The sequence below is a fragment of the Leuresthes tenuis genome, unplaced genomic scaffold (assembly GCF_036924035.1).
Source record: "Leuresthes tenuis unplaced genomic scaffold, fLeuTen1.0.hap1 SCAF_11, whole genome shotgun sequence".
Taxonomy (NCBI): domain Eukaryota; kingdom Metazoa; phylum Chordata; class Actinopteri; order Atheriniformes; family Atherinopsidae; genus Leuresthes; species Leuresthes tenuis.
Window position 1 is genome coordinate 14940313 of NW_027325365.1, and position 25359 is coordinate 14965671.

At 42.6% G+C, this 25359-nt stretch overlaps 1 protein-coding gene across 2 annotated transcripts; it reads right to left on the reverse strand.

Moving 5' to 3' along the window:
• Window positions 1-13721: 13721 nt before the first annotated feature.
• On the reverse strand, window positions 13722-24946 carry LOC140318035 (E3 ubiquitin-protein ligase RNF38-like). 2 transcript variants are annotated; one of them, XM_072395638.1, is made up of 13 exons: window positions 23528-24946; window positions 20529-20581; window positions 20195-20376; window positions 19918-19954; window positions 19516-19881; window positions 18545-18685; window positions 18207-18395; window positions 16545-16706; window positions 16355-16455; window positions 15938-16019; window positions 15733-15854; window positions 15232-15331; window positions 13722-14725 (listed from the first exon to the last, which is right to left on the reverse strand). In XM_072395638.1, exons 1-13 carry the CDS (start codon window positions 23826-23828, stop codon window positions 14663-14665), a joined length of 1899 nt encoding a protein of 632 aa, XP_072251739.1. In that variant the 5' UTR covers window positions 23829-24946; the 3' UTR covers window positions 13722-14662. The 2 variants fall into 2 exon arrangements, with proteins under 2 accessions (XP_072251739.1, XP_072251738.1); XM_072395637.1 differs by having other exon boundaries at window positions 19516-19954.
• Window positions 24947-25359: the final 413 nt, after the last annotated feature.

The following is a 25359-nucleotide window of genomic DNA, read 5'->3' on the forward strand; positions in this document are numbered from 1 at the left end:
CGCAACGGAAACCGACAGAGGAGGTCAGAGTCTCCTTAATTCTTCTTGAGCGATGCAAACAACGCTTTCCTGGGAAATATGAGTTTACGGTTAGTGGGGATACTGCTATCCTGTTATCACCAAAGCGGCCATTCTTCAGATAAAAGATTTAAGAGCACAGATCCTCTCATTGCCCTCCCTGCCCAGCGCGCTGCCCGGCGTCAGTTTCACTCTCCGCCGTCTTGATTGACACAGTTTGAAGTGCGTGACAAAAAACAGGACGCGATTACAGTCAGAGATCCCACAGGGATGCCCTTTAACACCAAGGAGCCACTGTAACCAACCTAATCTCCTTCAATTAAATGAGCTTTTCCTCACTAGATTTTTCCTTTAAAGTTTATCAAAACGCTCATTTATGAGACCTCAAAAGTTGCCTTTGTTAAATTGTTATCTCATAAAAGAAAATGTTTTATCGTAAATGTTTTTTTTAAATCGATTAATAATGAAAATATACAGTCAATAATTCAGAAACTGAAGGAGGTTGTTAGCAGCAAAATGAAAAACTTGCTCTGTATCAGTGCAGTGCAGGCTGTTGGCTTCCCCAATGAGGTTGTAGGACACAGGGAGTGGAGGCTTAGGGTCATGACATTTCGCAACAGGAAGCATGAAAAGCTTTGGATTCAAACAACATGTAGTTTGAAATAATAGACCCGTAATTCAGAGAATAAGATATCACATTGATTATAGAGGCTAATTGTCCACTGATTCCCTCTATATGTCCACAAGGTAACAATAAGCTACAGGACATCATAAAAGATCACAATCAGATACAGGGAGAGAAAAAAAAGACAGTCCTATTTTTTTTTTAAATCGAATATTTGAATATGAACGGCAAGAGTGATACACAAAGCAGCAGTAAAGAACCAAAATCGTTCTTTGCCTGTCAACAAAAGTCCATAAGCAGCAACTGAGATATGTTTCACTTTGTAACATACATCAACAAGGGAAGCAGTCTCAAGTGACACCTATTGTCACACGCTCATGATGTATGAGTGAGTGCACATACATGTGTGAACACAGTACTATGGAGATTGGAAAAGCAGCAGGCCCTCTCCGTATGCATACATCACGGCGGTTAAACCACATTTTTGCTGTCTTTTTGGTCATGTGAATGCAAGAGGAAGATGTTATGATAAACATACTTACCAAAAGTACTGCAGCTAATTATTTCAGCATGAACAGAAAGTTGTAGGACAAAAGGTGAAACAGAAAATATACATATATGTATAAAACATGTGCAAGTACAAAAAAATGAAGATGTCACATCAAAGAATGGTTGAGGAGAACATATTCAGTGTGGAAAAAAGAATTGTTTTAGGGAATATGTTATGTCCTAGAGCTAATAGCCAGTTAATCTTGCAGAGAAATGACTTCACTTCCAGTTGATGAGCTTTGTTACAGATTTAATCAAATCATGACAACAAAAAAAAAAGGCAATCAAAACTTGGAACCAATTTGATAACCTATGTGAGGCTTGATCAATTGTGGACTGAATTTCTCGTTTAACAGATTTTGACAGAGATCAAAGTCACTAGGTGTTTCCATGTGAGAAGGGCCAAACTGCAGACATACCCTCTCCATATTGAAAGGAGTCAGCTGAGATGGTTCAGGGCATCTGGTTAGGATGCCACCTGGTCGCCTCCCTTAGGAGGTTTTTCCGGGAACATCCTACTGTCAGGAGGTCCCGGGGCAGACCCAGGACTCGCTGGAGGGATCATATGTCCCTTCTGGCTTGGGAACGCCTCGGGATCCCCCAGGAGGAACTGGAGAGTGTTGTTGGGGAGAGGCATGTCTGGGTTTCTCTCCTGAACCTGTTGCCTCCGCGACCCGACCTTGGATGACTGGTTGAAAATGAATGGTTTAATTGGGGTTTGATTTAGTGTTTTCACTGATTAGTTATTTTTATATTATTGTGGGACTTGTGGGATTTTACCTGTATGGAGCTGAACTAATACTTGAAATATCCAAAGAAGATGACAGTAGATCACCCTCTCCAGTGTCATGTCAGGTAGAATGACCTTTTGGTGGCTTTGGAGAGAGTAATGCTTACTGTTTTGATGACTTCATCACTATCGGTATGAGTATATGCTACATTTAGAATATTTCAAAAACAGACCTCTTTCCCCCGGTCCTACCTCTTGCAGTTAATCAATTGCATAATCCAACCATCAGAGAGAGATAATAACCAAGGGAGGTGCAGAAACTGAAGATGACGAAGACGAAGCATGTGGAATATATGTGGTAGAAAATAGTGTTTTGCAAGAAGTTAGAGGATATATATCTGAAATTTGGAAGCTCAGACTTTTTAAATATTGCAAGAACCAGTATGTGAATCAGCATGAGAAACATGAATCATGAGACAGTGAAGTGGTTCTGGGACCAGCAAAGGCAGAAAAATGGTAACAGACATCGACTAAAATAGCTCATGAAAAGCAGAGCTTTTTTGGAATGACATTAAAGTTACATGTTTTCTCCTTGACAATTCATTTATCCTGCCAATATTGATAGTATTAGAGATAGTAGTAGGTAGATTTTATACATAATGGACATTGCAAGACTGGCTGTTTCCAGTTCTTATGCTGGACCTTTTAACCGCGTAGTGACTCCTACTTTATATTAATTATTAAGATATGAGGGTGAAATAAATCTTCCCGTCCAAACCAAAGAGTGGTGAACAAGATTATTTCCCCAGATGTCTTGCTGTTTCTTTAAGCCTCACATATATAAAAGCTTCTGAACAAATGCAGAGTTCCACGTGACATCTCAAACATGTACAACCAGCAGAAGATGCAGAACTTAGGTCTCACTTCCTTCCTAATACAACAGAGGCATTTCACAGTTCATATGTGCATGAACACACTCTCCATGAAATAGCCACAGCTCCAGTTTCAACCTAATTATATTAACCCCCCATTACACACCATTACAGCCACACTTGAGCAACATGCAAGCATCAGCCTGGCAAAGTCCCCACCCGTCTCAACTAATAAACATTATCTCTGCATCCTAAAAGCAATGGGGAGGCTCTGAGGGAGGCCAGATTTAATCAGAACTACTTAGAGCTCACTGTGGGGTCTGCAGAGGAGCCAGTAAGCAAACACACAAGCATGCATTAAAAGGAGAACATTTTCTTTTTTTGCATACAATTACCTCATAGGACATGAGCAATATCACACACATGACCGTGAGAACTACTCTCACCTGCTGGGTTATAATCTGACTTTTTCTTCTTTTTTTGTTTTACTACCTATTGAGTGTAAAGAGCTGATCACTTTCAAATATAGTGGGTGTCTTGATATGCAAATAAAAAAATAAAAGAGATCAGAACCATGTGTACACACATTTATGAATCTATGCACATTTCTGCCTTTGTGTGTACACACAGTTTTAGTCATGGATCTACTCTCAGTGATGTACATCTGACCCCTACTACCATAGCTTGGTTACAGCAAACTGACAACATCAGCATCTATTTCCCAACAGCAGCATTTTATTTTCGTATGACAATTGATTGCATATGTTTAATTCCCTCTTTTCTCGAGAGCCTCCTCACGAGCCTCCGTGTTATTTAAAATTTGTTTGCCTCCGGGCGTCACAGTAAGTAACAGCGTGCCATGGTGAAGTGACCGATTCCCCTGCTGCATTAATGTTGTTATAAATTCACATCACTAAGGGACATTTTTGTCTTGGACTGACAGTATGAGATGAGACTCTCTAAGTTCCAGTCTGGTAACCTGTCACAGATGATCATTGTCTTGTCCTAGTGGGACAGAATCAGTATGATGGGACTTCATGTTGTCGCATCTCGTCATTTAATTTTCCTGTTGCAGCTGTTTGTTCTTTGCTATCAACTATAGCCACAAGTCTTCATTGTCATCTTTTACTCCTTGTCCTTTTCATCCATTCATGCATGCTGTAATCCATTTCCATTTTTCAACTTCTCCCATCTCCTCCAATTGCTCCTCTTATCATTTTAATTGCTCTTCTTGAGTCCTCAACTTATTCTGACACCTTCCTCTAATCTCTCTCAAAGCAAAGAGACATAAAGGATGCATCCTACTGAGTTCCCATTGGGTTGGAGAAAAATATTGGAAATATCATGGAAAGGTCATATCGCTAAACTCAATTAAATGTTGGTGGATATTCTGTGAGAACCTTTAAGTTGGTCCCAACACAAAGCATGAATCTGAGTAATATACTAACGCTCCTGTAACAGTATAATTTGTTGTAAACACTTGTTATAGCAAATGATCATTTATTAGTTCTTGTTAAGCAAATTTTAGCCCATTCTTCCCGAAAAGGTTTCTATTACAATGGATTACAACAGCTGCTTCATGTTTGGGGGTTTCTCCTCCAGATGATTCTTTTCCAGGTCCTATATGACACTTCTGTATATGACTTCCCCTGGTTGTAACTTTGCTGTGAGAGGCAATTCTAAGTGGCAGCCTCTGTAGTTCCTTAAGATTGTTGTGCCAGTTTTACCATTTGAGGGCAGATTCCTCATTATTTTTTTGGTCAGAGCACAATGAGGGCCATGGAAAAGCCTCCAGCTTGCACCTCTTGAGCTAATGAATCTTGAATCTTTTTAGATGTGTTTAAGATTATTATCTTGTCGTAGAAACAATCCTCTTCACATCTTTAGCTTTTCTGTATGCTGTGATGTTTATTTACAGAATACGTTTGTATTTGATTGAATCTATTCTGTTCTCTACAAGGGAAATATTCAATGTGCTACTGGCTGGAGCACGAGCCCAAAGTGCAAGGCTGATTCAGCCCCGTGCAGAACAGTTGGATGGATGTTCTTTTAAGCACTTACTTGTTGTGGCTGATATCCTACATCGAAATTAATTGGTTCACTGGAAGGGTTTCAGAAATGTTGCCTTGGTTTAGTTTATTGAAAAACCTCTGGTGTTGAATTCTGCTGTGAGAATGAGAAAAGGTTTGTTGGTTTGACTTCATGTCATTTGGAGATCTGTTCTTCTATTCAGCAAACAGCCCACAGGAAAAGAGTTCCTGACCAGTGGTTCCAAGACATCTGCATGCCTTTCTGCAACATGCACATTGTTCATATGGAAATACTAGAATACTGCTGACATTAGCACACAGACCTTTAGAGGCTGTGCAGCTTTTGGTGATGTGGAAATTCACCTCACAATGCACGATTTAAGCCAAGCAAACGGATGTAGGTTGATCAATTTCTAATATGTCATTACAGGGCTCAGGATGTGCAGGGGGACATGCGTGCATTGCCACTCTATGTCTGTGACAGCCATTCTCCACAAAAACTCTCTCATACTATCTTTGTGACAAGCCAAGAGAAGCATTATCCAGAGGCAACAGAAATGTGACGGGCATGAACCCAGCACACAGAAATGTGACAGCGTTACACGTTCCAGCATGCTTCTGTGACACAGACACGTTCCCTGTCCAAACACAGGCGAGGAGGAGGAGGAGGGCAGCTTGAGGAAGCAGTTGAAGGTTGAAATGACTGAAGATAATCATTTAAATACCAAAGAGCAAAAGAATATTTATATAAAAGAAGAAATTGAATTTGTAGTTGATGCTCTTGCTGTTTGGTTTACAGCAAACTTACAAATCCAAATACACACAATGTAAATATGGAAATAATAGACAGAGCATGCAAATGATAGTCCACTCATGATATTGTTGAATAACTTATTCAAAAGCTAAAGAAAAACATAAAAAATGTAAGATTTTTCAAGCATTTTTTATAAACATAATTGCTTGTAGTGATCAGTATATATCTGAAAAACTCTTATATGAGTATGTTTGTTTGCACACTTTCGTGGTTGTGTGTAATGAGGACTATCCATCCTCTCAGCTGAGTACAGGTGTGGCTTTACATTTTTTTATCCTCGTGGTGCCCTCACATGAGCATGAACTCTCATGAATAATAAAATGTTCTATAATGCCTCTCCTGGAGTGACTCTGGTATCTCCCAGCACTACGGCATGGGTGATTCTGTCTCTATTGCTGATTTGGTGACTCACTCACATGGCATTAAACAAAAGAGGAATGGCTGGAAATGACTCATAAACATTTGCATTTTCTATTTTCGGAGCATGAATGAGCAGCAGAGGGTTAATTGTGGATCCAAGAAAAATAGATTCCCAGATGAAGACATTGCTGAAAGCTGTGACCCTGAAGCCAAAAAAAGAAATTTCGACTGGCTTGTACAGAGCTGCACTTTGCAATAAAATATAATGACTATTCTCAATTTGTAGAACTCCCCTGATGCTTGCTTTAACAGAATAAAGTGGCTGATCAAGCTGCAGACTTTAGAACTCTTTTACCTGTCTTCTCAATGTGATTAAATAGTAGGAAAATAAAGCTGTAGTCTCAAAAATAAAATTAGAGTCAGTGGCCCTCTCATGGAGAGCAGCTGCTTCTGTTCACCTCTTATGGGGCTGACCAGTTAGCGTAAAGAATGAGACTAAATGAAATTAGCTGGGGCAGAACATAGAGTGTGATGCTGAGCACATGAGCCTCATGGAGCAGGTCAAAGTAGACGCATAAAAGGTTGTCACTGCAGTTCAAGTCCGAGCTGAAAACCATCACGGCACGGTGCTGGCTGTTAGGACTTTAATAATATCACTCATGCCGATGATCCATGGAGGTCACCTTGTAATAATCTCATATTCACACTATTACCAAGCTTTTGTATTTCAATACCATAACAGCTGACTTGATAACATAGGTGGCTAATGCTATAATAGCAATTACTCTTCAATTAAAATCTTTACCCACTGAAATTGTGTCAAAACCAGCCACACCCAAAAAAAGCAGGCAAGTAAAGTATCAAACACAGAACATGGGGAAGCTCGGAGTTCTTGTAGCTGGCACGGACTAGCATGTTATGAGCTGGCTATCGTGTTAGTGATGAGCTCCCCTGCCATATCAGCTGCAAATGAGACGCATTTAATTACATAAACTGAATGCAGATAACATTTCTAGACGACATGTTGGAAAGTATTTTACCTTTTCAGCCTTACTTACAAAGTAAGGCGCTTATATGTGTAGGAAATATCAGCTGGGGGCATCTTTTGACTTACCTATCAAACACAGATTCGATGAACAGAGAAAAGACATAGAAAAGTGTTTAAATTAATATGTTTTGAGTTGAGGACGTGTTTTCAACGTTGGGTATGGTCACTTTAAGCCTGGTTCTGCCAGGTTTTGTCTATAAATGAAAAATTATCTGAAGCTGGCTTATTACAAGTTTGGGACTCGAGTACACTTCCCACCAATGTCACCTTTTTTTTCAACTTTTTAAAACAAAACTATGTAAACTGAGACCTTTAAGGACAGAGAGGGTTACACAAGTTAAACCTTAGGTTAGGGTAAGCTGTAGGATGGTAATGGTCATGCTCAAGGTTAGAGCAAGTCTGCAGGAAATGAGTGCATGTCCTTGGAATAGCTTCTGAGGTCTAAAACAAATGACTGTGTTCTGAGAGAGATGTTTGCCCCCTGTACACCGTTACGCCACAATGACTCAGTCTGTATTTGACCTCAGCACACCTCTCAGGCTTCTGTGTCTACAGTCAATACAGTCTTACAAGAACAAAAGCAGACTCAGACACACACATTGCCTATCCAAAGAGGAGAAGAAAGCAAGAAAATAGACGAAAATCTAAAGTGCTATCTCTCATTTCCAGGGTTTACTTGCACTTTAAAATGTAGGAGGGGAACTGTGTTCAGTGTAGAAGAAACACTGGTCACATGTTCAAAAGCACCGTATAAGAAGACTACAGTGACAACACGATAGATGTGAGAAAACTGAAATCTTGTCGTTTGTGCAAAAGATTATTGATCACAGCAGCACTTTCAGCTTCCCCATTCAGGGGTCACGTTTCTTCATTATTTTACTAACAATCCCAATAAGCCAGTCAGTTTTATCACTCCCCTTTTTGCCATTTTTCATGGCTGCCTCCTAACCCCCAATTTGTAGTTATGAATTCTGTGAGTCTTGTGCATCAAACAATACAAATTCTCAACACATTTTACTCCTTCTGTTGCACAAAAACACTCAAGAGCACATAGATCTGTTGGGTCATGACACAAACTGTAGCCATCACTGTCAGGGGGGCAACTTATGTGACTCATATAAGCCAATTTGCCACTTTGACTTGTATCTAAACCCTCTTTGGAACAGAGGACAATACTTTTCCATTATCACCGTCTCAAACTTTGCCTTGAAACCCTCTTTTGAGCACAGTAATAAATAGCACTTATGTGGCCTGACACAATGATCTGAACAGACATAAACCCCAAAACAAAACAAAAATGACTATGATCATCAAGTAAGCTGACATGAGATGTGCTTTTCAGCCTCGTAAAAAATATCAGATCACGGCAGAAAAGTGATGTAACACTAAAACCACAGAGGCTTTAAAGTGATAGCCAACAAGGAGAACATAAAACTAAAACTAAACATATTCTATGCAACTACTTTTTTAATTAAGATGTGTATGCACAAATGCATTGCCAACGAGTTTGTGAACCACACTCATTGTGGAATATATACGTTTATAGTTAGCACAAAAAGAATATTGGACAGGGGTGTAAAATGTAAAGAAACCATGGGTCCTTTGCTTTATTAAAACAGACTATATTAAAACTGGCAGCCCAGTTGAAAGATGGGTGAGGTCACAAGAAATATTGATAAACATGAGCTCAAACTTGATATCAACACTAAAAAGAGGAAGTTTAACCTTATTAATGGTGTTTGGCATCATGGTGGTGGTGCTGGTTTGAATCCCTGCCGGGGCCTTTAATGTTCTCAATGTGTGGGGGTTTTTTCAGATAATATGTCTTCCCTCCACAGTTCAAAAAATGCATGCCAGGGTAAATAGTGTTTCTAAATTGACCATAAGTATGTGCATGCATGGTTGTTTATCTACGACCTGTCCAAGGTGTACCATGATGCTCGCCCAATGGCAGCTGGGATCTAGCCACCCCGTGATGAAATGTAAGATTCACTGGGTCCACCATGTGAATACAGAATTAAGAAAAACAATGTACTCATTACATCAGTGTTTTTACCTTTTAAGTGTGTGAACCTTCTAAGACGTGTTACCGCTGACACTTATTGTAGTAAGAGCCTCCGCTTTGGAAGGTGTGGCGTTAATGTGTCTCCCTGCAGTCATGAAACTTAGTCAGAGGTGTACAGAACACAGCTGAAAGGTGGATGGCTGAGTTTAAAGATGAGCATGGATAGTGTAGTGGTAAGTTTGCTGCCTTTCATGTGGGTGACCTGGGTTTGAATCCTGAGCCCTCTGCATGAAAGGTCCAGCTCCAGCAGGGGTCCTTAGGCAAGACTGCTTACCTGGGATATGAGTGCATTGGATAGAAATTGCTTTGGATAGAAATGCATAAACATAATGCAACATTTAAGCCTACTCTGCAGTATGTGTCAAAGCAGTAACATTAGAATATTTGTCTACTTTGAACCAATACTCTTGTGGAAAATAATAAAAGCCAGCAAGCAATTATTTCTACTTTGACAAATAATTTGATGAACTTTACTCCTCTCTTTGTGGTTCAGCAGCTCCCTGAGGAGGGAATTATCCACAACACTGGGAAGACGACCAGAGGGTCCTCATGTCTGTGTACACTGTGTACAGCGCAGCACAGACTGTGTATATGCAGTTCTTCACAAACCAGATGACGCTTTCTGCATTCCTCATTTTTGCTGCGCAGAATTGAAAAGCCTTTGTCTAACTCTTGCACTTTTTCAAGGCGCCCCCAGTGTTACACTATTCTTTTCACTCCACACATTCACACAGACACACACTTCTTTCTGTCTCTGTCTCAGACGCACCTCGTGCTCCACGAGTGACAGTGATGTCCTCCGACAGCTCGGGACATGAGAACATGGCCAGCAGCCATCCAGCATGGAGGGAGGGGAATCCCTATGAAATAAATATTACACACATTTCACTCAGGGAGACAGACAGGGAGCAATGAACCTCGTTGTTCACAGCTGTTCACATTACAGAGTGTGGAGAGGGAAAATATAAGAAGAGAAGATCTGGATAAAGGCAGATACAGAGTGTGCCAGCAGAAACGTGGTTATATGTGAATATAAGTGAAGCAGGCAAAGCATGATGCCCTCACCTCCTTTTTATATACCAGCAGGATGGAGAATCCATGTACCCTGTCAGTGAGGGACGGCCAGCAGAACACACATGCGCTCACACTCGCATCAGTGCATTTTTGCCTTTACACACAAGAAAGTGGAGACGGCAGGTGCATAAAACCCTCTGCTCTCTGCTTTAAAGCAAAGAGAGAAAGAATTCCGTCTTTAAAATTGCAGAAGGTATGGTGTCTAATCATTATTCATAACTTTGTGAATATCCACAGAACCACTGATGGGGTGGAGGTACACGTGTGCACGCCTTCGCTGAGATTTTGTCCCAGAACACAGAAGCATTCAGGAGTCAGTACAGACAGATTATAAGGTTATTTGCTGCTAATGAAGATCTAACCCATAACACTCACACGTGCAGCTTGAGGACACTTTACCGTTTTACATTTGTTGAGGGCCAAGTTAGCTTTGCATAACATATTCAACCACTGAGGACTTCAATTCCTCGGTGGTTGAATACATAAAACTTGCCCTTCAAATGGATTTAAATCTAAATTAACTTAAGCTAAATGCTATATATTCATTTTCGTTTTTGTTTCACTGCTTTTACCTATGAAATATCATTTAATCCAACAAATGAAAAATGTTTCAGCCCTTGTGGGCATATATAAACCAAAATTCAAATCAAAAATAAAGAAAAGTGACAGTAACCAGAGGAAGCCACGGCAGGGCATACAGCGGCCTTCTCTGCAGCACTGCTAATGGCCTTCAAAAGGTTCAAATAGGCTTCTTACGTAGAAAGTCTTTCTTGTTCGTCCTCTGTCTTTGACCTGAATTTTCACAGAGTTGGAGAAAATTCCTCTTTTCATAGTCCTTGTGGAACCAACTGCCTTGAACATGTTACAAGTTTGGGCAAAGCCCCGAGACAGAACAGACAGCGACACACACGAGTGACCGGAGTGCGACTAACCAACCAAACAGGACATTCAATCCAGGACTTTAACCAGGGGGACCCCTCTCGGCAGGCTACATCTCCACTGTAGGAAAGAAAAAATTAAAAATCAATTAAAAATTGGATAAATACATGCAAAAAGATGTAGTTAGATATGGTATTAGGTGTTGATTAGTTGTTTTTTCAGTCTTTTTTGCAGGAATAATTCAAAATGACCAAGAGAATTCGAGATGAGCTCATCAACCATCAAAGTTTGTGCAACTTTGCACAACCCCGCTCAGGAAAAGTGAAATGGGGTGAGATGGAAAAAGAAAGCAAGACAAGGCAAATCATGCGTTCCCCGGAAGTAAGTGGGCCGACAGCTTCAGACAGAAATCCCCCATCGTTTCCACTTCAATGCGGCGGAAGCAGGTTAAAGGAGTGGGTGGTGATCACAGCAGAAGCAAAGAGCCAGAGGAGGTTGTAAGGAAAGATGCATAAGTGACAAGGCAGTAGAGAGGAAGAAAGTGGTGAGAGCAGATAGCTGAAGGAGAGAAGAAAGAAAAAAACAGAGGACAGTGCTGAGAGAACACAGCTACTGACGGAAAGGACAGGAGTGGTAAAAGAGGGTGATAGAAGAGCAGAAGAGGAGGTGACAGAGCAGAAGAGGCAGCAGAAGAGACGCGTGAAAAAGGAAGCAGAAGCAGACAAAAAAGGTGAGCAGAAGCTGACAATTGGAAAAATTCAGAAAAAGGGACAATGACTCATCAGGCTCCTGATTTATTTTCATAAAAATCTAGCATTTAAAGCACTACACTGGAGTTTTGAGGAGGCAAAACAAAAATAACTGTCTGCAGCCACAAGATGAAGGAGGAGCCCAGCAGCAGATGGAGAGTTCCCAACAGACGCTTGATCTCCACATCACAGTCAGGACTACATGAAGCAGCTCAGAAAGCCAAAATCCACACATTCCAAAGTTCTCAGAGGTGCGAACCAGCCTCTCAGATCTGTGTGCAAGTGCACATAGAAGTCTTTCTGTTTTCATGGCAAAGGTTGCTCGCAACTTTACTCAACATTAAAATTATTCATGGAATTAACCTGAAAGCTTTCAGGACTTCATTTTTCCGGAACTTAAAACCTTAAAGTGCGCAGAAGTTACCGTCTAACACTCAAAAGCTTGGGTTTTGACTGCTGTCTTTCAGCTCAAGTACAGGCAAATGTACAAAAAAGTGGCTCCAACAGCAGTAACACAAAAAGGTTGGCCAGACTTGTGCTCAGACGGGGGGCTTTGGCGTCTCTTCCAAACCTCTCTGACGCACAACAAACACACAGCTTGAGAGTGGCACAAAAAAGACAAGGCAATAAACAAATAAATCAACAGAAATCAGGTCTCAGCAAAACGTGAAGGCTGACCAAATGAATGAAAGATGTCGGCTATCGAGCACAGGGGGAGAATTCTGGAAACGTGGAAAGATCATTTTAAAATATATATAATCAAAATATATTCATATCAGATTATTTTCATACATGTGTTTGAATAACTGTTTTTTGTTTTTGTTTTTTTTCCCCCTAACGGACAAAGTTAATCTGGATCCGACAAGGTCTTTTGCCAAATAAACACAACACAAACACAAGATTTAACACTCTTCCTCCGTCGCCGTCTTCATAGATGATCACTCGGCAGACTGTGCCCAGTGAAAAACAATGACATTTGTGTTCAGTGCGCCTCGAGCATCTCCGTCCAAGTTTGTGCAGCAAAGCCTGGAGGTGGCACCTGGCATTTGAGAGTAAACTGTCGCCGTTGCACTAATACATGCAGTAGCACAGCTCGGTTATTCAACAGAAGGCACGGGACAACATGACCGCCACGAGATCACGTGCACATCCCGAACAGAAGTGTGTCGCTGGGCGGGAAACAACCTGTGTGTGCATCAGCTGAATACAGAGATGTGTCACTTCGGATTTAAAGTGTTTCACCGATAACGTGTTCTCATTTCATTAAATTGCTCACTACAGTCTGATTACACACTCGTTTCATGCACTACTCCAATCTTGGTATACTTTCATTATTTGCCTGCTACTCTGCTTCTACTTAGTTTCACTGGCAGAATTAAGGGCTGTCATTTTTTGTCACTGGTGACTGTCATTTGACAGAAAGGGTCAAGAGTCTTAAGGGAAACTTATGAGAGCGTTTTGGTTTTCCACCTTCAAGAAAATTCAGTATGGTCACTTACTACCAACAACCCAGACTTACTAGACTTAAGGGTAACGCACACAAACAAAAAACAGCTGCTCACACGGGGTAGCTGCTCGCTACGAGCTCATCGTAGTGCGTCGAATCTGCTTTCAGATATTACCTGTGCGTCTGCATGCTGTCAGAATTATGTTGCACCGAGTATGTGTTCGGTAACTCAAAACATGTCAGTTACCCAAGTTGGGCCCCATCGAGAAGAGCTGTAGCACCACAGAGTGGTCAGCCGAAGCCGTTGCACCATCTAAACGAGATCTTGAAAGACGGCGCAGCAGTCTGCCTTAAGTGCCATGCCTATCAACACCAGAACCTTAAAATACTGCAAACCGGTTTGTCGAAACATTCAGTTAGAGAAGAGAAAAATATATGTACAAAATACCAAGTTTAAAAAGTTCATATCAAGCTTTTTATTTGGTATACAGATATTCATAGATTTATACAGTATGTATATAGATATATATGTAACATGTGCCACTGCAAAAATCACAGACTAACTTGTTTTTGCTTGGAAAAGAAAAGAAAGGAAGAAATATATGTGCTTAGTTTCAGAGTAGTGCTGTGAAGCGCTTGTAATGAGTGACCGGAATGATGAGGTAACTGCCAGGCAGGAAAACAATCAATTATACAGTTATAATAATAATAATAATAACAATAATAATAATAACAATAATCTACTGAAACAAATTAATAGGCAACCGAGAACTACAGTGGCAGCATGGACCCTTAGTGTCAAAAAAGAGAAAGATATTAAGTTTGCAACATACATACACACACAGTAGGCATACAATCAGTGCATAAACATACAAACAGGAAGTAAAGTCACTCATGAAAGCAAAAACTCTCATTTCGTTACTTTTGTCTGATACACAACAGAAACTCAGGCATGCTGCAGGACAGCTAAAAGTCTCTCGCACACCGACAGACACGCATACTGAAAACACACACGGTCTTGTACCAAAAGCCCGGCATTACTGGGCTGACCGAGAAAATGCTTGCAGAGTTGTGGTGCGTGCACACGTGTACTCACTCACACACACACACACACACAACAGCAGGAAGAAGGGTCGTCCACTGAAAACGTGAGGACCTATGTGCACGTACGAGAAAGAACGGAGTGAGAGGGAAGACGGTTGATGACAGTCACATCAAACGTACGACGCAGTCTTTTAGCAAAGAAAGAAACAGCCACAAAGGAAGAGGAAGTGCTGCACAAACATTTAAAGGAACGCTGTGTGTTCGTGTGTGTGCACGCACATGTGCATCAATTCATCAGGAGCAGGCAGTGCTGGGTGTGTTCGACTAACAACAGGGAGGGACTGGCTCCCTCTTGTGGTCACTCTGAGTCTCTCTGGACCTCTGAGGCGTCGGCTCGACAAATGGGACACGTCCTGTTGGCCTGAGGACGGACAGAAGGCACAACTAATTAGGCTTTAGAGGAGTTTCATGTCCATGTTTTCAGTGGTGACAGAGAATTTTAAAGCCGTTCATTTGACATGCAACTAAACTCAAAGCCTCCCTACGAACATTGATTTGCCATAGTTATCACCCAGGTCAGGGGTTATAAGGCTGGAGCTCTGGGCACTGCCTCCTAAGGCTGGGTTATGATTAGCACAAGAACTTGGTGTTCAAGCAGCTCTTCTAGCATTTTCAGGGAAGAGATCATGTGCCGAGGCATGCGCAGCATCACCGGGTGGTTCATATTTTCATGAATGGAAATTCATTTAGGAGCATTTGGACAGCTCTCCTGGCATTATTCCTACACTTTAATGTGGGTTCGATCATCGGTGCCCTTGTTTTGCCTTGGTACGAGACAACAGGTGACAGACAACATCAAATCATCATGGATAAAAGCTCAGGCTGAACACTTTGCCAGTCGGCCGTCTACATGTTGTGTTGACTCACCCTCAGCCACTTGTCGACACACTTTCCGTGGAATTCGTGACTGCAGGGCAGGACTCGCAGCAGTTGGCGGGACTCAAAGTCACTCATACATACCACACACCTGCAACCAGACACAGTTAACACACCAGACCTGCTGTTTAATTACACTTTTCACATGACAAAGTGGGCATTCAGGCAGATCTTTCTTGACCTGTAAGTGACAACAGCATTTAAGGACCCTATTATATGAAAAGACCATGTGTCATTCACATGTTGAGTGGCTCGTATTCATTGAACGGAAAAAGGTTGCTTGTGAAGTTTGAGATGGTGATACCCCCCCGTCATGCATCCTCTGTAGGAAAACCTCTAAATGCTTCAGGATTCCCTCAAAGTGTACTACATATCTGACTCAGACCCGATAAACTGTCACAAAAAAACAAACTCCTTGATCAAAAGAACTAACAGAAAACCCTAATTCCACCTTATCAGTTAATAAAAATGGTTCTGAAAGGCAACACTCACAGTGTTTGTTCAGACTGATGGTTATTTGGATTGAATCGATAGGAAGGAAGCTGTTCAATGTCTCCCTTGGTCAGTCCTCGGAGTTTGGCCTCTCCCAGGCGCTCGGCAAGATTCAGGAGGGCCTTTGAGAGAAAACAACAGCACAACAATAAGGAGTCTTTCATCAACAAGCAGGTAGGCAAGACAGCAAAAAGAGAGAACAAACCTCGTAATTTTCCACCTCTCCATCATCTACGTCCAGCTCAAGGCTGATTGCAGGACCTGTGGGCTGGACTGGCAGCATTGACCTACAGAGAGAAATCAACGAAGAACGTCAGTTTATCAAATAAACTATTAAAGATGTGAAGCTGCAAACACTCACTCACACCATCCCAAAAATAAGCTGTAAAGAACACTTTCAGCAAAATTATACAGTGGAAATCTCACCTTAATCTGCACTTCATCTTTATCTGAAACAACTCAAAAATATATTCTCTTCTTTGTTGAAGCCCCTTCCGCTCTCTGGATCTGTTTATCCAAACAATTTGATCTCTCTTTTTAAGCTAAATTAGCAGTGCCCCCTCCATCCTGAAACCGTAAAATCATTTCTCGTCTCAGTGGGTGAATTCTCCAGTCTACTTACAGGAAGTAAGGCAGGAGGCTGGGATGGTAAGGCGAAGGTGGAAGCTGCTGCGAACGGTACCGTCGCCCCGGGAGACGTCGAGGAAGGAAGTTTGGATAAGACTACAGAGACAAATTGATCAGACAGATTGATCAGACCGAGAGCGCCACTGTTAGATGTGCAAATTTCAAACCACATTCTTTCTGCTCACCACTCCAAAGAATTCCTGTGGCAGAGGATCGTGGGAGAGGAAGTGGAGCTGTGTGGAGTGTGGGGTGAGGGCCGGGTGGGTGGCAGGAGAATAATGGAGCCCAGCCCCCAAAGACAGGTGCTCTCCAAGGAGCTCCACGTCATTCTCTATCCTCTGTAAAGGCTGGGTAGGTAAGGAGGGGGAAGAGTGTGGAAAATAAAAAAAGAAGAATGTGAAGGAGCTACAGAAATGTTACTGTGGGAGACCGTTTCAATGGTATAACGGCTACGAGAGCATTTCGACTGCTGTGTAAAAACAAAGAAATGAGGTGGAGGGAGAAGTATCAGCCTTCAAACTCCTGTAAAGAAGTCATTTAAGAAACATTAACGTGTTGCTAAAAATCAAAATAAATTAAAACATTTCTCTCCGAGATTGATTTGCATTCAGTTCACGAGGTGCCGCTTCTACAAAGAAAGCCACAAAGGAGATGTTATACCACAGTTCAACAACGCCCCGCTGCGACAACAGTCTGTATGTTTCCGTTAGGGTTAAATGCATTAAATGTTTCCTACCAGCCTCTGTCAGTCCAACGACCAGCACCTGACAACTTATTCGTAGAGATGTGCGGCACTAGAGGAGGGGCGAGTCCTCACTCCCCACAGTGCACTTTAAGTTCTTACAGTCAGTGAAGATCTTGTTGCAAAAAAAAAAATAAAGTACACAAAAGCACCTAATTTGATATCATTTTAAAACCAGGTGAAGCTGTAAATCAAGAGGATTTACAGCAAGTTGCCATCATTGTAAACGTAGCAACAGCATCAAAACACAGCCTGTTTGAGCAAGCAGAAGGTGAAAACATATGCAACATGTCTGCAGGCTCACATATTAGGTCCGACGCTCGTGGAGTCGCACTCTTCACACCACATGTCTATTTTCTCACACAGAGAAAAACACATTTGTCACTGATAATACCGCAGCAGTACAAAAAGAAAAAGAGATGAGTACACTGGCAGCACACAGAAAGAGCAGGAAGCACTGGGCAGCAGAAAAGGTATTAAAATCATTATTTTTAAACTTTAAAATTGTGTCAAAAGAAAGAAAGCAGCGATGGACTCAGCAGACTGAGTCATAACCCGAACCGTCAACCCCAGTTCAGGTGAGACTCTGCACAAACTAGCAACCAAATTCTACGACGATTCGAGTCTTTGAAGACTATAAGGAATATTTCCATCTGTGGATTTTCATCTCAAAAAGTGCCCGTTTCACACAGTAACTTTCACATACCTGATGCACGATCTTGAGATTTCCCCCGATCATTTAACCCGAAACAACACTTTCTCTTTAACTTTGATAATGCAATACGTTTGTATTTTACCGGGGGCTGTGTTATTATAAATATAAACTTATTGTTTGATATAAAAACCATATTCCAGTGCAATTCCTGATTTAATTCTAAGTTTCTAAGAAACTGATCAGATGGTAAAACCTTCATTTTGCTTAAACATGGAGGAACAAACTTCAACCTTACTTTTCCAATACAAGGAGAGGATTCTTCCCTCCGGATATGCAAAGAAAGTTAGAAATCGATTGATTAATAAAAGCTTATTACTTCATACTTAAACCTCTATCCGATACCAGATCAACAAAAGTTGAAACACGCGTGGTGTATGTAATTCCACTCACTGATCGTGCCTGCTGCGCCGGATAGGGTCCAAACTGTCCCGGCTGTGGCAGGTGAGGTGGATGATGGGAAAGGTGTGTGGGAGGATGGGTGAGATGAGGAGGGGGGATCAAGAAGGCTTGGTCACTGGATAGCAATGATGGGAATGGGTATGGCATTGGTAAATGTTGGACAGAACAGGTCTGAAGGACCTAAAAACAAAAGACAGCAAGGTTTTATTCCACTACATCATGCCAGATACACAGTTTCAAAAGCATACTTTAAACGAACCGCTTGAGGACATTTTTTTAAACCGAGATACACACGGTAAGACCCTCCTTCAAGAAACACAAACACTCACAGGAGGCGGGACGCTGCAGACGGGATAGTGTTGTCCGCTAAATACCACGGAGCACGCCGGGATCTGCTGTGGAGCAGAGCGAGGGGGGAGGCCCGGTGGCGCTCCCGGAGGAGACACAGGATACGACACTGGAGCTGAACCCTGAATGTGGGCACCAAAAGGGGGCAACAGTCACAACTCCACACACGCAAACTGAGCTGAGCAGCTCGAGTGCCAAGACTTGCAATCTGATGATCGCTCATTGGATGCATTCATTTTTTTTCCTGTCAGCTTTCACTGAGCGACCCCTCAACACTCTTTTACCAGGAAAAAACCCGCTCAGCACAATTACTGCAGTGACCATATTTACATTTCCGCTGCTTATGTAAACAGTGTCCACCCAATTCAATTATTTGAGTAACGAGTATTCGCTCCATTTCTAGAGAAGAGTGGAGCATACAAAGTGCAAGACCACCTTTAGTAACAGCCAGAAATTATGTTCTTTGAAATGTATTCAGCTTTCTGAAAAGACTGATGATAATTCACAATAATACCTATAAGGGTAAATTACTTTTATTTTGGTAAGAAACTCCTTCCAAACTAAATTCGAAAGAAAAAAATGTTTTACTGAATAATAATAAAAAAAATTTTAAAGCACAGAATCTGACCAACTCAATCTTTTACCTTTAAGTTGAGTCCCACTTTTCATTGATGAAATGTCACTGTTGTATGCAACATCAAGTTGGAGAAAATAGTCTAATCACAACTGTGTTAATTAGTAGACTGCAGTTAAACCTTTCAGCCATATTTACATTGATAAACCAATGAGATGCTGCCTTTCATTTTACCGGTGCCTTCTTTTAGATGAAGTCTCTTTATCTGCGTTTCACTCTTGCTCCAGGGGTGTTGTCAGAAACCTTTTGTTCACTCTCAACTGTGTGGTCTGTTTTGCCACAAACACACCTCGCTAACATCAGCCACACTGAACCCACCTGCTCGTGGAGGTCCAGCACCACGCTGCTCTGTTGCTGGGAAGGGTGTGGGTGCTGTGGATGGGCCCCAGGGTGCAGCAGCCTGGGAGACAGGTTGGGTGACTGATGAAGAGGCCTCGGGGAGGGGTTGGGGGGATGGTAGCCCGGGCGCTCTTCAGGCCCGGACCCCGGTCCTGGCCCTCGGGGAGGTTGCTGGCTGTAGGGTGGGTAACCCTGAGGAGGAGCCGGATGGCGGTAGTTTTCATCCTGATGGCCCGGTGAAGGGCCGTGGTGAGAGTGCAGGTGATGGTGGTGATGATGGTGAGCACTGGGGTGGTGATGGTGGTGGTGACTGTTGTTGCTGTTGTAGTGGTGGTGGTTGCTGTTGTTATGGGTGTTGTGGTGGTGGTGGTGGCGGGTCAGACGGTCTCTCCGACCGCGCTGACGCCTCATTGGAGGGCTGAGGTGGAAGAAAGAAGGAAAAAACTGAAGAAGAAGCAGAGGGAGTTACGTTGACATCTGCATCAAATATAACTCCGGATCAGCCACCTACAAAAACTTTAATCCTTAAATGTCTTTTGGTAAATAATCAATAAAACATTCAACAAGCAGATTAAACATATTTTAACCACATTTGAAATCCTCTAATTTGCCATGACAGTGAATGGTTTATAATTACCAGACCGGTCATGAATCTTACCTGCGGCGGTTTCTAACAGGTGTGTGGCATCTCTCTGGCATGTAGTGGGGGTGTGGTCTGCGACTAGGAGGTAACTCCCAAGGACGAATGGGAGAGGAGGGAGTAGAGGGAGGGGCGGAGCTTAGATCTAACATGGACTGCTGGGAAAGACGCTGCCTTTTTGGGCTTGGGCTGTCCTCCATCTGTACATTGAGAGGGGGGTGGAGGGGGAAACCATGGAAATGGTTGGACAGTGGAAAAAAGGGGAGGTTACGTAAGACAGAGTAAACGATTAAATATAAATTCTATTCAAAACAGGAGCATGGCAGACACAACAGGCATCTTTCATACGTACTTTGTCCCGATCCTCGCTGCACACATTATCTGGATGGAAATGCAGCCCTCCTCCTGTGGGCCGGAGAAGAAAAAGAAAAGAAAGAGGGAAAAAAAAAATCTGTTCAGGCAGGGCTTAGAAAAACATCAAAAATCACAAGATGCAAGGACAAATGCTTGCTTAGCCAACGAAAACACAACAATACCACACACACAGACAGCTGGCTGATTTCATCTTCCACTCTAAAAACCACAGAGGATGCCAACAAAATGCAGGTTATTTTCATTCAGCCTGGATGGTTTGTTTGAATAGCTCTAAAAATGTGCATCTGACAACAACTGAGGCGGTTACAGCTCTGGGCCCACAGCAAGAGCTTGTCCTGCAAACAGGCTTTTGAATTTCCTGCTTTAAACAAGAAAGGAAACCATCTCCGGAAGATGTCGCCATGGATCACAGACATCAGCCATGAAACGGTCAACACACCAGAGCAGCTTTTTTTTTTTATTATTAGTATCAACTCACCATCAGCGGACGGTTCCAAAATCATGATAGACATATACACTATTCTCTGGCACTTTGTAGACATTTAACAAAATAAATTAATCAAAACATTTGATACATCAATCCGGGAGGAAAATACATGCCAACTTGAAGAGTGAACAGTCAACCAGTGTTCGCACTGCAATGAATATAAGAAATGATGAATCAAATTAAGAAAAAACAAATATAGGACAAAATGACAAGAATAAAGCACTAATGCTTTAAAGAATCTCAGAAAAATACAATGCTTTCCCATCTGTTTATCTGACAGTCCACATGTGCAGTCTGGATGCAACATGTGCGCACACACACACACACACACACACACACACACACACAGACACACACTTCAGCAGCTTAAGGATGTCCTTGAAGTAACAAGAGTTTCCTCACAGCAGTCCACCCCCCCCCCCCAAAAAAAAAAACCCTTTCATCACCAAAAAGAGGGCAAATAACTGCTCCCGTTACGCCTTTCTGTTTCTTCTTCTATGCCTTCCTCATCCAAACAGCACTTCTGCCTCCTCAGAAACAACAGATCTGAAAGTATTCCCCTACCCCTTTCTTGTCTTGAGACGCCACTCCACAGCAATGTGAAGACTGCCGATAGTGACAGCTCAAAGATGCCCTGCCAGTGGCAGCGGACAACAGAGAGACGGGCAGTTGACTGATGATCCAACAACAGGGCCGACGCATTGGCTTGCATATCAATTCATCTCTCCATAGCCAAAGTCTGGGGGGGGGGGGGCCCAGACTTTATAGGGTCCTGAGCGTCAAACGCCCATGTATTAGGTGGAAAACTAGGTCTGTTATTGCGGATTCATCCTGGAGGCAAGCGGAGAAGAGATGGTGAACCAGCACGGACGGGTCCCATTAGCTAGCAGACATGACCTTATTTCTTCCAAGCATAGCTTCTGGGGTAAGACTGACACCATTTTTTTTTTCCTGGACAGACAGTCAACTCGGGCCTGGTTGCGAACTTCAAGTAAAAGCTGTCATCAGGAAGCAATTTGTTCATGACCTTTAACTTAGATACAAGGTGCTAAACCAGAAAACGAATAGCTTTGTGCAAAGAGGCAATCGACTTCACACACGATCTGAAGAGATTGGACGTTACAGGCAGAAATCTGTGGAAACCGGTTTCTAATGAGTGGCAGTGGGTGGGATGAAGCATTGATTATTAAAGCCCGGAGCCCAGGAGCCCCTCTACGATAGAGGAGATTAATAAAAGGACATTAAAACACCCCCAAATCCAACCCCGACATATACTGCGTAAAGTGATGCAAAGAGGCGTCATATAGTAAGATGAACAACGATGCACTTCAGCTAATACAGTCAAATGTCGCTTAAACACAGAAAAACTTTAAACGGGCAGCTGCTAAGAGGAGAGAGAAGGCTGTTCGCAAATGGAAGCATATTTTTCAAGTTATTCACACAGACCTGCCTGTAGTCTGTCAGTTTGGGAAGCATATGGGAGTGTCCCCTCTATGTGGCTTTTTTTTGGGTGCTGAGGAACAGTGCCGCTATCATGACACAGAGCCATTAAAAGCATGCCTTCATTCATTTGGTGCACTTAAAAATAGGCTTTGGTAAAGCCTCAAATTAAATTTGACTTTGTCCATTTTTTCCCCCCTTTTATATTTATTTTTTTCCCTTTTTGGACAGCTTGGGCAACCACTAATGTTGCGAGCATGACAGGCCAACAGCTTAAATACTCGACTGATAGTAAGCAACGCAAACATTTCTGCTGCCACAAAGTGAAGAAACCGACAACAGGACAATGCACATCAACCTTTAAACAGTCCCGACCTACAAAAGAGAGACTGAGGGCTTTTAATGGGCTAGAATGCATGTTTATGACCAGGCTCCTGGATTAAAAACAACTGAGTATAAAAAGAGCAGAACTGTTGCTTTGCCAGTCTGCATCACAACAGGAAGCAAACTGATAAAAAATAGGGTTTAATTTAAAAAAACAAAACGATTTAACATACATAGGGCTTGTTTCAATACTTCAAACCAAGACTTCTTCTAATTAACACCATGCATTTTGTGGAGACTGAAAAAAATAAATGAATAAAAAAAATAAAAAATAAAAAAAAAGGTATTTCTAAACCTCTGGGCAAGTGAACTCATCCCTCAGCTGAATCCCCACAATGTCCATCAAACCAACTTTCTTACTGATTGATTGGTTGGTTGACAGATAGTGAAGGGCAGAGTTCAGCACTACTTTAAAGAAAATTTAGAGGCAAGATACTCTGCACCAAACAAGACAGTGGCATACAAGAAAAAGTGAATACAGGACAGAGCTTCCCACACCTTTTTACAGCTGGCCTCTTTTTTTCCAACACCTGGCAAGCCTTTTAGTTAACTGTCTAAAAGCCTCGCTGCAAGTGGTCTGCCTGCATCCCCTCAGGGGGGTTTATCCTGTGTGCAAAGATGCATCTCGCAGGGCAGCAGGCCCTGTGTACCTTAAGCCTGCTTACCAGCCCCGGGGTGTCTATGAGCTCCGTGCGCGGAGTGGCGCTGCGCCCCTGCGGACAGGTAGCTCCCCTGGGGGTGCTGCTGCTGCTGCTGCTGCTGCTGGCTCTCCGGGTAGGTGCGCCCTCCGTGATGAGGCGCCCAGCCGGGGTTGCTCTGCGGCGGGTAGCTCACCCCTCCTCCGCTGGCACTTAGCACGCTCCCGTTACCGACCGCGTTGCCACTGCCGTTGCTTCCAACGCTGCCGTTCATGGAGAAATGATAGAAGCCAGAGCGAGACCGCGACCGAGTCCTCGGGGGGTCCATGGCTGGAGAAGAGGAGGGCGGTGGTGGACGGATGTGATATCAAGGTAGGTGAAAGAGAACGACGTCCAGCAGCCTCGCTCTACGACCGCTTCCCCGCGACTCTCTACCGTGCTAGTTACAGCTGATGATGATCGGTTACTACAAGTGTTCTCTAAGGCATTTAAAGCGGATTTAAAAAATATAGAAGCAGCAGGTTCAGGGAAGCGCAGCCTTCATATGCCGCACAAGCACCATCTGCATCGACTCCATCCACTCGCCCCAGTCAATGCGGGTCAACTCAACGGAAAGCGCAATTTTAATCACACTAATCAACTTAAACAAATCTTCAAAAAAAAATAAACCAGTTATATGGGAGTCTAATAACACAAAGCGACCATATAGCTATTTTTCCCCCTTCTCAATCATCAGCGGTAACCTGGTTACCAGAACGGCTGAACAAGTCTTTGCTTCCCTTTTGTCTTTTCACAGTGAACGCTGTCAGGGTCTCCCACGGCAAAATAAAGTATTTTATAGGCACTGGTCGCACGCATTTGAGTCCTGAACGAGAGAGCCTATTGACGACACCTTCATTAAAAATCAATTTAACAACGCTGGCTCTCTGTCGTGAAAATCCAGCCAAGTTAAATACTTAAATCCGTCAACACAGGCAAAATGGCTAGCTGTCGAGCGTTAGCAAACTAAACGAACCCAGCGGTCTTTATTCTGGTTGTAAAATAAAGTTATTAGCATAGGTTTATAAGTAAATTAGAACTAAACTGCAACGACTAGCTTCTGTGGGCAGCAAAGTTACACCCCTCTGCGTTGGCTAACTATACCTGCTCGTTCATTAGCATAATTTCGATTTTCCAGCTAGCCAAAGGCTAACAGGAAGCGAAGTCTATAGGGGAAAACAAGTCCAACTGTGCCGACATTACAACCTAGCTAACGTCGCAGTCTATCGATATTAAGCTAGGTCTTTGTCAGCGATACCAGCGGACCACCTCAACCCGCACGCGAAAACAAATAGCTACCTTGTCCGTCAAGTAAAGCGAACAGTATTTATCTAATTTAAATCCCCTCTCGCATTTGCTATCGGGTGTTTTCTCTGGTCAGCGGGGAGTTGAGTGGAGATCAATCAATGGGAGTCTCGCATCTCTGTCAAGTCACGACCAATCGATAACAGAAAACTATTTAGTCCCGTCGCGATAAAAGTTTAAGGAAAACCTTTTAGCAACTCGCAGATATTCGCGAGAGGACATGTTAAGAGTCTAAGAACACCCTTTTCAGTTAAATGTATTGGCTCAATACAAGTGAACGACGATCTTAAGTTGCGCCTTTTGATCTGAGTCGATTACCTCTGCCTGGAAACCGCAGGCAGCTGCTCCGCTCATTAATAATTCAGCAGCTTCACAGCAGAAATACTACGAGACAACGCTTTGAAAATCCTAATGGCTTTATACGGCTTTTGGTAGATGGTAGATGTGATGATATGTAGATGTGCTATATGTGCACCGATAGGTGTTCATATATTCCATAAACCAAACCCCTGCTT

Excerpts from the sequence above, each read along its gene's own strand:
- LOC140318035 (XM_072395637.1), bottom strand. The coding sequence starts at position 23,828 with ATGGACCCCCCGAGGACTCGGTCGCGGTCTCGCTCTGGCTTCTATCAT. Across the intron at positions 18,396-18,544 it reads TCTGCAGCGTCCCGCCTCCT|GTCCTTCAGACCTGTTCTGT; the intron begins GTGAGTGTTTGT and ends TTTTGTTTTTAG. Across the intron at positions 16,456-16,544 it reads CACAGGAATTCTTTGGAGTG|TCTTATCCAAACTTCCTTCC; the intron begins GTGAGCAGAAAG and ends TTGTCTCTGTAG.